Source organism: Lates calcarifer, linkage group LG20, assembly GCF_001640805.2.
Source record: "Lates calcarifer isolate ASB-BC8 linkage group LG20, TLL_Latcal_v3, whole genome shotgun sequence".
Lineage (NCBI taxonomy): Eukaryota > Metazoa > Chordata > Actinopteri > Centropomidae > Lates > Lates calcarifer.
Window position 1 is genome coordinate 9,776,896 of NC_066852.1, and position 15,053 is coordinate 9,791,948.

At 39.1% G+C, this 15,053-nt stretch overlaps 1 protein-coding gene across 1 annotated transcript; it reads left to right on the forward strand.

Annotated features, from left to right (window-relative positions):
- The first annotated feature begins 286 nt into the window (after positions 1–286).
- On the forward strand, positions 287–11,298 carry vamp2 (vesicle-associated membrane protein 2). Its single transcript, XM_018691574.2, has 5 exons — positions 287–762; positions 5,186–5,288; positions 5,598–5,756; positions 6,083–6,134; positions 6,431–11,298. Coding segments are annotated over exons 1-5 (333 nt in total). The 5' UTR covers positions 287–760; the 3' UTR covers positions 6,448–11,298.
- The last annotated feature ends 3,755 nt before the right edge of the window (positions 11,299–15,053 follow it).

Here is a 15,053-nt window from a genome sequence, read left to right on the forward strand (position 1 = left end):
GTTTATAATTTATTGTGCCTTATCAAATATAATGCTGATTAATAACAGTCTGAAACAGTAGTAAAATCGTGTTCCTCAGACAAAAGGTTGGTAAGTTGCTTTCAGGTGGGTTTACTCTTCACTACATCCTTACCCATATTTACTATGAACCAGGCACCTACTGCGAAGCTCGCCACACCCCCTTTCGAGGAACGCCATTTTGTTGACATACAGACTTGCAATCAAAATAAGCTCCTTTAGAGGGGCTTTAAACCCAAGCATGAACATGACATGTTATGTTTGTGAGATAAATATGCGTAGAGTCCCCATAAAATTATCTACAGATAAAAAGAGCGGTGTTCAGAGCATTAAAACGTGTGTTTGAAGTCTCCGGCCACCCATTTCAACATGAAACTCGCCGCGATTGACGTCACCGAGCCATCTTTGTCCACCTAATCCAGGCGGCTGTTTATTACACCTTCATTACCGCACGGACTCTGACAGCGCCAGGCTCCAGTAATAGCCTGCAGGTGCCGCATCGCCGTAGAAGTAGGAAGAGAAAAGGTTTTGTAGCGAGGGGACGCATCTCAGTGGGAGATACAAGCCAGTGCTCCTCCTAGACTATATAGGCAGGGAAACGCCACAATAACCAACCAAAGGGTGCCAGAGGGTAGAGAGGAGCGCAGAAGGCAATCCACATCCATCTGCCAGCCACTTAGTCCGCGCTAACATTTCCAGTCCCGATTTCAGCACAGCTGTCTAGCCAATACCACCAGGAAAAATGTAAGTAGACTACAACATCGTTTTAAAAGTCCTTTTTAACCTAAATCCTGATTTATTAATGAATTTAAATTACGCCCTCACGACTGATGTTGGCAGGCTTTTTGGGATGTATGGTGGCTGAATGGTCTCCTGTGTTTCTTTGCCATCAAATGCTGAGGTTATTTCACTGGAGTCACGTTAATTCGTATGTTATTGGTATAAACTGGTGATGAATATCATTTCACAGCCGTTTTTTCGGATAATGTGAGTCAAACCTAAATGTAGAGGCTAACGCGTCGGCCTAACCTTGGAGCAGACGGAGGCATTTCGTTTGTCTGTCATTAAACCCATTATTAGCCTTATTTTTGGCGTTTACACGATCAGCGAGATCCGTGTTTATCGCCTGTCTCTTTTATGTTGTCGTGTGATGGTTTTCACTCGAGCCAGCACGCACGCATTTTTTTCCAGTTTGGACTGGTTTCAGTTGAAAAGGACGCCGTCTGTACTGTTACCCAGAGGCTAATTAATACTGCCCATAGAAAACTCCATGCACAATAAAGCCCATTTTGCCCATATTTAACATTCCCAGGGCTTATTTTCTGTGGGGCTGAGCCGCAGGTGACGATTAGGCTAATTCCAGAAACAGCAAGGACATAATGTTGAACAAGCCACATTAGCTGTTTCAGGAGCGTCAGGCGTCTGTTTGGATTTTGCCTGTTGAACATCTAAAGATTCGACATTATTCGACGAATACTGTATAGACCGTCTTATAGACGACGATATTATTAGCTCTGAATTAGGCTTAGGCCTAGTATACGTGATATTTGCAACCCTACAGCTGGGGGTGGGGATAGCCTAGCCTCCTACTGTATGTCGTCGATTGTCGTGCGAGGGCGGACAGCTATATATCTCACCATATTTCGGGCTGTTTTTGTCCTCATTGCCACATTTATCGTGTAAAATCTCTCTCCTCCAGTCCCTTATTGTTCCTTTATGTTTTCGACTGCACATGATGCAACTATACAAAAGGAAAGCTGAGAAAAGATAGCCCTGACAACCTCGGCTGTCAGGCAGTAAAAACGTTTAAATAACCAACTGCCATGTTATTGAGCAGTGGCAACATGTCTGAAAACAGTTCCTCTGTTCGCTGTTAGTAACATTTCTCACAATTTTTTGGTTATAATCGTTCATCCAAGTGTTTAAAATCCATCCCCCCCTTAAGGAACCTCCCCGCCCTCGACGTGGTAGGCTTTCAGTGTATTTACAGGCCCATCGTGCTCGTCGTGAAAACGTGATGTTCTACAGGACATTATGGTAGGCCTGGTGTGTCTGAAGTATGCGGTCAGACATGAAAGTGTTGTGGGTTCCAGTAGGTTTCCAGATTAGTAACATCAAACAGAATACGGGGTAGCGACGAGGCTGGGATCAGACAGTCTCTGGTCTGGGCTGCGGTGGCGCTGTCCAGTGCTGAAATATCGCTGTCCAGTGCTGAAAGTCAGACAGGTGACCACCTAAACAGAAATCCATTAGATAAGGGACCTCATTTATATATATATATATATATATATATATATATATACAGAGTAGTCAGAGACCACAGGGCGAGACTATTTTTATAGACTGTGTCTGTGTCTTGAAAGAGGGTTGAATATATTTAGCGTTCATAAAAAATCTGACATTAGTGGTGGACTCACTTTATGAAGACAGACAGAGAGCTGTGAAACCTTACTGACCCAGCATGTTAGGTCAGCTGTCTTTATCAGATAAGAGTTTTATTTGTATTTTTGATTGAAGAGTTCCTTCCTGTTCTTTTTGTTCTGTGGTTTTCACATAAATTAATTAGAAGTGTTTCAAAAGACTAATAGTTTATGTTTTGCAATTTTGAGAGTCACTCCAATCGAGAAATTTATCAATAAACAGGAGGTACTACTACTTTTATGTGCCACAATTGGAGAAGCATGCAGAGTCTCAATTCAGTTCCTCATTTTCAATTAAAAGTGAAGATTATCCACCAAAGTGGCAGATTAAAAGCAGTTACTCCACCTCTCTGTTCGAGTCCGTCCCTCCATCAAACACTTTAAGGCAGTATTCACAGGATGTGCAGGCTGGTGAGAAATCTTGTCACTGCACTGGCAGCTCTTCTAGGTTGGTTGAGGTGATGATAGTGTGAACCTCTCCACATGTTGCACCTTTGTGGAAATGCTTTTGCTGGCAAGTGAAAAGAAATGAATATCCTCATTTGTTAATATTGTAACTGTATGATATTCACTCTAAAATCAAGAACTCACACACACATATATATGTATTCATACATGATATTGCCAGTTTCTCTCTGGGTTCCTTGACAGCTGATAGGACCACCAGCACCATTAGGCCAACTATTCCAAAGGATTTGTTGTTGTCAGAGGATTAGTAATGTGTGAGCATGTAAAGGTGACCTTTATACAGAGTTTTGTCCCACACTACTAGAGTAGCTCATTCACAACTAAATCAAGTTTATTACAGAGTATAAGCTCACAATTTCATTTTCTAATTTTATCAAGTAATTTGGGCAGCTGGATAGCAATAAAACGGTAAATTAAGCATGCTGAAGTGCTCCACGCTATTTGCAAAATATATGTATTTTAGGCCTTTCTAAGCATTTTTCAGAGGCTTTTTTTTAATTAACCTGCTGCTACAAAGGAGTGCAGAATAACTGAAAAAGACTGAATGTTAAGACTTTTTATTGACATGGCCAGATGTTAGTATTGAAGGTTTGCTCATATTATTAGGTCATAATAATCATATCTTATTTAAAACTATTTGAGACTAGCTTGTTGTTCATGGTCATTATCAATAATTCTGTTCTGCTGTCCGTTCATCACTGTCAGCGATGACATGCAGAGTTAAAATTCTCACTTCAGAAGAATTTGTATCTTTCAAATAGGACAACTATGTTTTTCACAGAACGCAATTTTAAGAAATCAGTGATAGCACTGTAGCAAATGAAAGGTTATTGTAAGTCAGAAATAGAGATTAATGGAGCACACAGTTAGCCTCGACAATAAGTATTTCTGGTCCTAGACTAAAACTTTTTAATTAAGAGATATTATCATGAATATGTCCTTAGAGTAGAGTTAAACTTCGTTCCTTTGCTGGAAACAGTCATGTTTAGGAGTGGCTAAAAATATAATTTTATTGATACCCATACAATGATCTCCCTAATCCCTCAGCAACATCCAGTCAGAGAATAATGTGTATTTGGTGAATCTGATGAATCTAGATATTCCACCAATTCTCTTCTTTTAGGTAGGCTGTGACTCAGCTGTTAACATGATGTTGTGCTCTATGTTTTGTGATTAGTCTTGGATTATATCTGCATGACAGTTGGTCTATAGCTGACACTCTAGCAGCTCTCAGTGCAAGTATAAGATTTTCACAATCAACACCGGGGGCTTGATGGAACAGGATTAGCATTAATCTGAGAAAAGAAAGAAAACAAAAGAAAAAATAATAATAAAAGAAACAAAAGTGATTTTGTAAACATTAAATTGTATATATATATTTAAATGTTTCTGGTCTATTTGCTTCCCTTGCTGCAAAGTGTAGAGGTAGTAGTACATGTTCACATGAAGGGAAGAAATTTTTCATGGAGCTTTCACTTTTCAGTGGTAAATAACACTCTCACTTAAACTCTGTGCCTCTCCCAGTCATTATTGGTGCATAGTGCATCCAAAAAAAAGGTCTATGTAGGGCACAATACAACATGACATGACCAGTCAACTTGACTTTTATCTGATTCTTTGTGATAGATGGTAATTATCTGAACCCTCCAGTGCAAACATATGGAATTGTTCATTAATGGAACACAGTCAGTCTCATAAATCCTACAAATTAGATCTGATTCTGACTTGAATCTCAATACTCACTTGTAAATGTGTGCCCTTCTTCCTTCTGATGCACAGCGCTGTAACAGTAGTGTCTTCATCGCCTTACCATTATCCCTGTAACTACTGGCTCTGTTCAGTTCACACAAGATGTCCACACTAACAACTAACTGAGTTGTGTCCTTTGCTTAACCTTTTCCCCAAGTGCATACTGTACTGTATGATAACAGATATAAAATATAGAGGGAGAGGGGGGAAGGTAATTAATTATCATGAGAAATATTTGATCTGTATTCCCACACTTGAGCAGGTTACTCTGTGTTAGTGCAATTTTGTCAATTGTAATGTAACTGAGACCAGGAGAATTAGACTTAAAATTCAAAATTGAAACAGTTTAGATTTAGTGTAAACACATATTATCATAAAAGACATTTAAAATAAGCCAAAATATGAAAATTTCTACAAGCCCTAGCCAACCATTCTTACTCTCTTTCTTTTCAATGTTATTAAGGAATTCTAAACTTTTTTGACAACCTTTATCCTTTAACCACTTAATATTTGTATTTTCTTCTCAATAGGTCTGCCCCAGCCGCTGGAGCCCCTGCAGAGGGAGGGAATCAGCCCCCTCCCAACCTCACCAGCAACCGCCGTCTGCAACAGACACAGGCACAAGTGGATGAGGTGAGTTCACATCGTACGTCAAACAGAGTCATGTTGTCAGGCTCCGATGTAGACGTTGGTTTAGTGGTTTAAGCATCATCACCTACTGGATATTCAATCTTTTCTGCTTGCTCACAGACTGTACAAGTTTAAAACAGAAAAAATACAAATCTTTTATTGTTGGACTGACTAGTTGTTTGTGTAATGCTTAAAATCGTGGTTATGAAATCATAACTACGCCAAGGTCCAGCTTCATCCTGTCAGACTCTCACAGAGGCATCCTTTCTCGATAGCTGATTACCTTACATGGCTGTGCGTGTCTTTCCCCAGGTGGTGGATATCATGCGTGTAAACGTGGATAAGGTCCTGGAGCGTGATCAGAAGCTGTCAGAACTGGACGACAGGGCTGATGCCCTGCAGGCTGGAGCCTCTCAGTTTGAGACCAGTGCTGCAAAACTGAAGAATAAATACTGGTGGAAGAATGCCAAGGTGAGGACATGCTTAAACTCAAATAGCAAACACATGTGCATAAAGGCTCCCTCAGACTATCCCACTGAGAGAAAACCAAAAAGGAAAGCCTCTAAAAATGTGTGGCTAGTCACTGTTGACTCTTTGCTCGGTAAGCTTAATTTTTTTGGGACATCCATATCATTGTGCCATTTGTTGGTTAGAAATTCTACATATACTATCTAGTATACAGATATAATAGGATGACACAATGGCATGTCATGTTAAAAATGACACCTTTGATTAAACAAATTTTTAAAATGTTAAAAATGTACTGCTATTCTGAACAACTTTTCCACTGACGACAGATGATGATTATCCTGGGTGTGATATGCGTGATTGTCCTCATCGTCATTATTGGTAAGAAAACTGTGTGTACATTGTGTGTACATAATTCTTCATTATCAATAGTAAAACTGTTCAAATAATGTATTTCACATATTGTACACACATATACACAATACTGTGTCCCTGAATGGAAAACACATATTTTTGAAAACAAAATTGTATTCATTTTTAACACATCTAAACATTTTTTTATTTTATTTTTTCAAAGTTGTTGGCAAATGCTTGCTTCAGTTGTCTGTTTTCTTTTCAGTACTTTGGACATTATGAATTAGACTTCATCACTTTTCCTCTCCTCTCTCTTTCTACAGTGTACTTCAGCACCTAAGAAGAGTTGGTCCTACCCCAGTCTGATCCCAGCTTCCTTGCTACAAAACAACCCCACAAATTGATGACAAAATTAACCACAGATAATTAGTTTATTATATATATATAAATATATATATCTCCCCGATTAGCCTCGATATAACACCCCTAAACCCTTCAGGGCCCCATGGCTCCCCCACTTCCACCACCTCCCCTCTGGACCCCTGTCAATATTTGTCCTGTGAGTGTGTGGCCCTGTCTCCTTTCTGGGTACTCTTGGCTTTTCTAACCTGCCATACTGAGAACCAAACACTTGTGACGATGCAACAACAGAAAAGGAAACAACGATTGGCGATAATTGTTACATAACTGATATATATAGTTCTTTGTAGAGTTTTATTCTGATATATACTGTTTTGTAGGTGTGTGTGCGTGTGTGTGTGCATTTTGTATTTTTTAATTTTTGTATTAATTTTACGTATGCTTCAGCGTTAACTACTGCCTATTAATCAAAGTGTGTATCTTGCATGTTCTCATCATCTGTCTGTCCCCGGCTTACTCTCTCTTTTTGGTGTATTTTTGCACAGTGGAGTCAGTCTCCATTTAACTGATGAAATACTAATTCATTTTCAAATTCATCTCATGTCCACTAATACAGTTCAAAATAAGCCAGAGGACTAAAACTTAAAAAAAAATCAAGTTACAGAAATTGGAGGGAGACAAAACTGCCCTTAAAACTCCCCAGGTTACTGCTACTTCATCTTCTGATTTTTATAACTTGATGCCATCAAAAATTCAAGTCTTAGCTTCCTTTATGGCTTTCTGAGAGAGTTCTCACTGATATTGATCCACCATACAAATAATGCATGAATTGTTAAACTAATCCCCAGTAATCATCACTCCCATTCCTTTCCATCTAACCCTCCCCATTATCTCGGTGTCACTTCTTTGATAACATCTGTAATAACTTTCATCTCATGTCTCTTTAACACCACAGCCATCCTCTGTTTCTCAGCATGCTTGAACACCTCAATTTCTTCAAATAATTTCAAAACTGCCATAGTACAGTTGGACCAATGTCTGTAGATGTTTCTTTTTTTATTTAAATATTAACGTAGTGTCTTATTTCGAAAACATTCCTTCATTGCAGTCTAGTGCAAATGCTCTTACTGTAGCACATGTAAGTGTAAGTATCTTTAAAAAATATACATGCGATGAAACTTGTGTCGAAAACGTTGGTCATACAAACAATAGGAGAAAATAGTAATAGTCAGTAGGTGTAAGGGTTAGTTTTGGATAGACAGGATTAGACTTTGAGTCTGTCCAAATTATTAAGAATTTTTTTGTAATATCAGTGATGTTATCTTAACATTACACTTGCAGTATACTGTGGAGATGTCATTAATGTCAAACTGTGGATATGGGCTTGCAAAACAATTCTAATGCCAGATAAAATGGGGCCGTTGCGTAAAGTGACAGTTGATTGAGTTATAAAACAAAGGTTAATTCTCACTGGCCCGTTACTGACACTGAAAAGCCTTAGTCTCCAGTCACTTCTCTTAGTTACTGTAGAATATTTCCAGTCAAACACACCCTCACACTTTTAGTTTGTGTAGGGGGTTAGTGGCTGACTGCAGAAAAAGGAAATCTGTTTAAAATGCACAAACAACCTTGTTTTTGATGGCGCTGTCTGGCTGGTCAATAGCCTGGCCAAAGAAGATCCTCCTGCAGCAAAACCTCTCCACATGAAGAGCACATATTTAAAAAAGAAAGACAATTCAGCCTTATTTGCAAACCCAGGAACAGGGACAGAGGCTAATGAGGAAAATGTCAAATTCACAGCTGAATTTTAGTTCAGCAGTATGCTAACTTTGGGGTAGGTTAGTGACATGAGAAGCAATTATTCAAAAAAAAAAAAAAAAAAGTAGCATTCCTAAGAAGAGTGTTTTGCTAGTGTAGTGGTTCTGGCTCAGTGTTTCTCCCTATAGTGAAGGCCTTTTTTCTTTTTTTAAAAATAATAGATTCTATTTTTTATTATAGTATATTTTTGTGTGAAACAGACAGGTAAAGAGGAAGTGTGCAATCAGTACTATTGCTATGCTGCCAACAGCAGTAAGCTCCTCTTTACCTCTGTCTGGTGTGTTTTTTGTAATTCAGCTCCATGCGTTATACACTGCCAAGCAACAAGGGAGAGGCTTCTATTGTTATTGCAGTTATTTGTTTTATTGGTGCCCTCACTGGTTTGGTCTTGACTATTCTTTTATTCTTTGTTTGGAATCTACTCATGTGTATACTACCCTTTTGGCTACTTTGTGAGCAGGAGAGCAGGGCAATATGATGCACACTTGGTTTTTAATGCCCTGTCAAACTAAGGCCTTGATGGAAAATTCCTTAAAACTGGGTGAGGTATATTTAGGGATTGAAAATCATTTTACTTTAAACCTCACAAGGTCTTTATTTACAGGTGTGCTGGCCTGCATTAATAAGTGCTTAACAGGAAGCAACTCAGCTCCTGCTTTGCTGCCACTGATGCCATTGTCAACAACCCTTAAGCTGTCAGAGCTTTGGCTACAGTCACTAGAAAGGCTATAGAGACCACAAAACCATCTGCAATATTCCAAATTAAGTGTGTGTGAAGCCTTGGTAGCCTTGTCTGATTTCAGCATGACTCTTTATCTTCTCCACAAGCTGAGTAGACCAACCTACCCCCCTTTGCTCAACTCACTGATTCAGAATCCCAGTGTGTCTGTGTGTGTGCCGGTGCATCTGTGTGTGTGTGTGTGTGTGTGTGTGTGTTAGAATAGCTCTGTCTTGGGAATATCCCTAGTTTATCCTGACAGATTAGGCTGCTTAAATCTCAGAGTGAGGGCATGTTGTTTCCTTGACCACTGAAGTACACAAGCAGAGAGGTTTCAGATCTGTCGGCCAGTCCTCTTAGGAAGGACCCCAACCTCAACAAAACCCACTCCCCCCTACCCCCCTACATGTTTTCCTCTAAATAGAGCAAAAGTAGACTGCAGAAGATTACCAAAGACCAGATTCCCATGCTTACGCTGCCAACTGCCATCAAAAACAAGTGAAGAGAAACAGGTTATTCAAACTGTCCCTAGTCTGTTTTAAATAGCTTATGCCCTTATCGTATCTATCCATGATTACAGGACCTTTTAACTAGTACACACTATTTATATGGTGTGTCAGTCTGGCTTGTGAGTGTGCCATTCTAACATATGCAAGTTAAACCAAAACATAGGGACCGCATGCTTCAAATCTCAAATACAGTCTCCCCACCATGTCTACCCAGGTCTGAAGAGCTTCTTTAATCTGTAACACGTTTTTAGACACATGATCCTGTAACGAATAATAGCACAACTTATTTTTTTTCTGTCTCCATAGTGCTGCCAAGTTTTAAAATGAAAAGACATATAAACAAACTATAGTTATTAGACAGAAATCAAGAAAATGTTATAAAAAAATCTGCATTGTTTGGTGTCGTAATATGGGGGTGTTTTGGGGGGTAGGGGGTCCTATATCCTCAGGTTTAAGGTATTAGCAATTTACCAAAATATATATGAAGACAAAAACTATATTAGCAAACTGTAAAATTGGGTATTTTGGCAATAGAAAATCATTATAGGGTTACAAATGTGGTCCTTTTAGCCATCCTGCAGGAGTTAACCACACAGTGGACTGAAGTGAAATAACACTACTGATTGGGGTAGGACTTCTGTGTTATCCATGAATCCAGTTGTTGTCCTGTGAGTGCTCAACCAATTTGATCACAATGGTGAAAATGAAGTGAGTGCTCTCTTTTTCTGTTGCTTTATTGTCTGTATGAAAAGCAGTGCGCATATATTTTAACACCGTGGCACTTTTTCTGTTGTGAGTCATCGATTTTGCTGGGATGGGAACATGGTTCGATGGAGAATATTGTCTTAAGTCAACCTCATGAATTGTTCAGCGATCTCAATGTTGCGTTCCAGTCATTTGGGGGTGGTCTGAAACACAAAGTTGCATGGGAAAAAGCATTCAGACCAACTTCCAGGTTTGAATCACAACTGATGAACTTGGAATTCAAACTTGGAAGGAACCAAGCAGAAAGAAAGAGACCAACAGAAGATCCAAACTTTAAACAAAGCGTTGTGTGATATGTACAGAGCGAGGAATGTTCCCCAACGCTTACTGCCACCCCCAAATGGGTTGAACGCAGCAACAGGAGGGAACCTTTTGAGTCTCTGAATGTTCACTGGATGGCTATAAATATACAATATTCAACTTAATATATGTTAACATGTTTTATTTTGAACCAAATATTGTGTTTTTCTTTTGCATCAATTTAGTAATAACTCCAGATGTCACTGACTTGTTTGTGTGTAAGCACTGATGGGTAAAGGTAAAGAAAATGGGAAGCTAATGGGGAAAAAAAGTATTTTTACCTTCAATTGTCCAGAATGCTTAGAATGATTCTACAGTTTACATCAGATTGCTGTTTGTATCTACAAGATATATTTTTTGTTTAAATCTTTTTATTTTTGAGATTTTGATTTTGATTTCTCTGTGGGACTGGGGGTTTCTGGGATGAGGGTCCATATTGCCCCTGTTCATCTGGCCTTACAGGAGGGACAGGACTGGAGGATCATGGGCAATGTGCTCAGTTCTATTTCATTTCTTTTTCTTTTCCTTTGCTTTTATTTATTGATAGATTTATTGTGCTGTCATTTGGTATGGGATTAGAAACTAAACAAGGTTGACTCAACGTAAAGGAGAGGAGACTGAATGAAAAACTAAAGTACATAAAATAATTGTAGTGTAAATCTATCAATGTCTTATTATATTGATGAACATCATGAAATATATGTATATTGGAAAAACAGTATCTATGACAACTTGTACTTTTGTGTGTGCTTCATGTGCTTTGTGGGTGTGCAACAATGGGCAGATGCAATTTTGACTGCAATTCTGGGACCTTATCTGACCTGTATGAATAAGCATAAATTTATTATCAATACAAAGATAAACCTCTTTCCTTAATTTATCTTGGTTACATGTTAGTGTGCTTCAAAAATACACAGGGACTTGGAACCATACAGTACAAATGCACATTTCTGTAGGCCCAAGTTACTTCACACAGTCATGAACAGAGTCAGTCATTATCTTCCACACCCTGAACACACACAGAGACACCACTTACATCTACTCATTATATCTGCAAACAGATGGTATGTGCACTTTGTCCTGTCTCTCTGCTGTTAAAACTATAATCCCCTTTCTGAGCGTATGATGAACCATCATGTGCTGGAAGTCATGACAACAATGAAACTTAAAGTCACATCGAAATCTACACGGCACACAAAATAGATTAATTCAAATGGTGTGTGTCTGTGTGTCATCTGCATGTGTACCTATGATTTACACATCACTGTTTACTCAACAGTGCAGATCCCACAGAGAAACATTAAACCTCTAATGCAGGCCACACAGCACACTCAGGCTAAATGCAGTGATATACTGGGTACAGCAGCCAGAATTACACCACATTCTGTGACTCATCAACTTTGACCGGGTTTGAAATTTCTGCCATATTGTCACTGCAAATGTTATGTAATCATGTACATACATACTGTAGTTTGATGGGTGTTAGCAAAAATGGTTCCTTTGTAGTATTTAATATATATAATTGCTGGTTTAGGACAAATTGAAAACCCTTTAATGACTTATTAACATTTATACCTGCATACAGGATGACTAAGTAGAAAGTTGGAAGCACAAAATAATATGTATAACTACAGACTTGATAGAGGCTTCTCCAAAGAATTTAAGTGCCAGCAAGTGTCATGCTGGAGAATTTTCCACAACCTGTAAAGCCAATATTTGTTGTTAATGGATTATTAGGTTACTGAAATAGTGAAATACTGAAAATTGACTCTTATCAGAAAAAAGCACCAAAACTCGCTGTTCAAAATTCATGAAATGACACAAACTCATTTTAAAACTTAAACTCGTGGATTATAGCAGTAGTATATTCTGCGGTCGTGAAGCAGTACCAGAAAAAAGCTTTAAACCAGTGAGAGTCACTTCCGGCGACTTTTATTTTGAAGTACGGAAGGAGGCTCCTATCCAAAACCTCAAAACTACTGTTTCCTGTTTTTATTTTTTTTAAATCTTCAGTTCCCAGTGCATACATATCATGCAACCTGTCAGTTATAGTCTGCCTTGTCCTAAAAACACTAGTAAAACAAGGACGGGTTCATCCAGCGCTTTATAAGCGATTTTTCGTGCCTGGTGTAAAACAGCTGAGACAGTGCAGCGCTGGCATTTCTCTCATTTAATTTCTTTATTTGCTTTGTCATCACAGAACACATTTCCCACCGCCTGTCTGTGTCCACCGACTGACTAACTGACTGATCTAGCTTCAAATCTGATCGTTTGTCGGTCACACACCGGACTACCGTGCTGGTGGTGTACAAAATGAGATTAGCAGAAGCCTAATAAGCTGCTGTCACTATGAAACCGTCGGTGTGTGGTTATGTGACACACTGCTATGAGTGGAAATACAGGGCTGGTTATGACGGGGAAAGGGTTTGTCCACAACAAACAAAAGCGAACAGGGACTGAAAACACAGTGAAGTCAAATGAGTCTACCTTCAACACGGAAGCTCCACCGTCCAAGATGTAGTTTCATGTTTCTACCACCAGGTGTCACCATGACAACTGTAGGTTTCAGCATGGACATATTCATGTTGTGGTTCCACAGACACAAAAATGTCTGTCAGTATACATAATATACCTTCACTGCATATAACCAGTCATATGATAAATTATGAGCAAGATTTTTATGTAAAAGAAATCCACACTATAATGCCATATACAGTCCCATTTGCGTTGAGTGTTTCATTTTAGACATTTCTACAAAATGCAAAAGACAACAAACAAGAATACAGAATTTTTAACACTGTAGGTTTGTACCAAAGATGAGAACTGAACATTTTTTGAACACATTTTTTTTTTCATTCATATCAATAGATTGAAATAGTAGTTCAGCTGCTATTAGATCTGTTAGCATTATGTATCATGGGGAGTACATAGAGTATACAGTAAACAGGGTGGGAAGAGCATCATCTATATTTATATGTTGCTATTTTTACGCGTTTGCAAGTCGCAGCTGTAACAATTCCTTTTCTCTGACCTCAAAATTTTGGCCAGTTACTCAACCATAGAGTCATGCATATGAGTCTGTCTGAAATTTCCACTGTGCTTTTGATTTTTGAAAATACACAGCATATTTGTCTATTCCTTTAGAAAAAAGAGTGTCATTCCGGCTTCATTCTTGTTTCCACTGAGGGAGGAATAGATTGTTTTCTAGCAGTGATATTCTCATTACCTTCCTCTGACTTACTGGCAAATGATGATGTGTCTCCTGAACATTTGCCATGAAAAATGAGCGAGGGCGCACAGCACAAAGTGCGATATTGTACTGCTTAATTTTAGCTTTTGTTAGACAAACACATCCATCCACAGTGTGTTAGGGTCCTTATTATAAGATGTCACTTGAATGCAACGTCCTGTTAACGCCAAATGAGGTGCTATGAGCTTTCAAGCACAGCACAATGCACAGTATCACTTTGTCTCATGAAGAGCACAATGAAGTATATCCAGGAAAAAGCTATCATGCCTTACTGACTCCTTCCTTTAAACCCGAGAGGAGCAGACGACTGATGACAAATGGTCTCTCATACATAAAGTTGGGAACCTTCTAGTAACTGACTCCAACTGACTCTTGTCGGATTTATTTGATTAAAAGCAGGACACTATCATTTCTAGTCAAATCTTTATCTCTGTGCATGTGTTTCTATTTATTGCTGAGGTCATGTGAGATCTGGCCCTACTGTACTGCACTGCATAATTGGAAGACTGATCTTTTTTTAAACTGTGGATAGTGTATTTGAGAGGAACCACAATTACAGAGAACAGATGGGTCTGCCACTGTTATGAAGTCATTAGTTTGGGTCTGTCACCTTCTCAGATGGATTCACACAACTGCACACATTCATTTTCATTCTGTTTTCCCCCTCTCCAGTGGAGCGTCGCATTAGACAGTGTTTTTATAAATCTAAGAGATTATCTCGGACATAATAGAAGAGTAATTTGCAGAGGGAATGTGTGGATTAATAATACAGTCATGTGTTGGCTCAGGGAGGCATGAACATGACCTTATTCCAGGGTGCATTCAAAAACAGCTTTTCACTTTGTTAAGCTGTCTTTCTGTCAGATCGCTTTAAGTTTGTTTTCCATTTTTCTGATTTATCCAGCCCTTTCTCTCTTTACCCATCCATCTACCCCCACTCATCAGTCATACCCTCCCCCGCTACTGTTCCCTTTGACTCTCCAAAAGGAATGCACATCCAGCTTGAAGGATTCGTTCTGAGTTATTGCAGAAACTTACACCCTTGGCTCGGATCCCTGCTGAGTGTAAGGGTCACTGTTACTCCTACACATAATGGAAATGGCTGTGCAGTTGTGCACAGTCAGACACCGTCTGCCCCCCCCCAGCAAACTCTGCACGTCATTGCATTCCTGCTTCTGCTGCCTCTTATCAGGACTTTGGCTTAACACAAACACAGCACAGCAGGA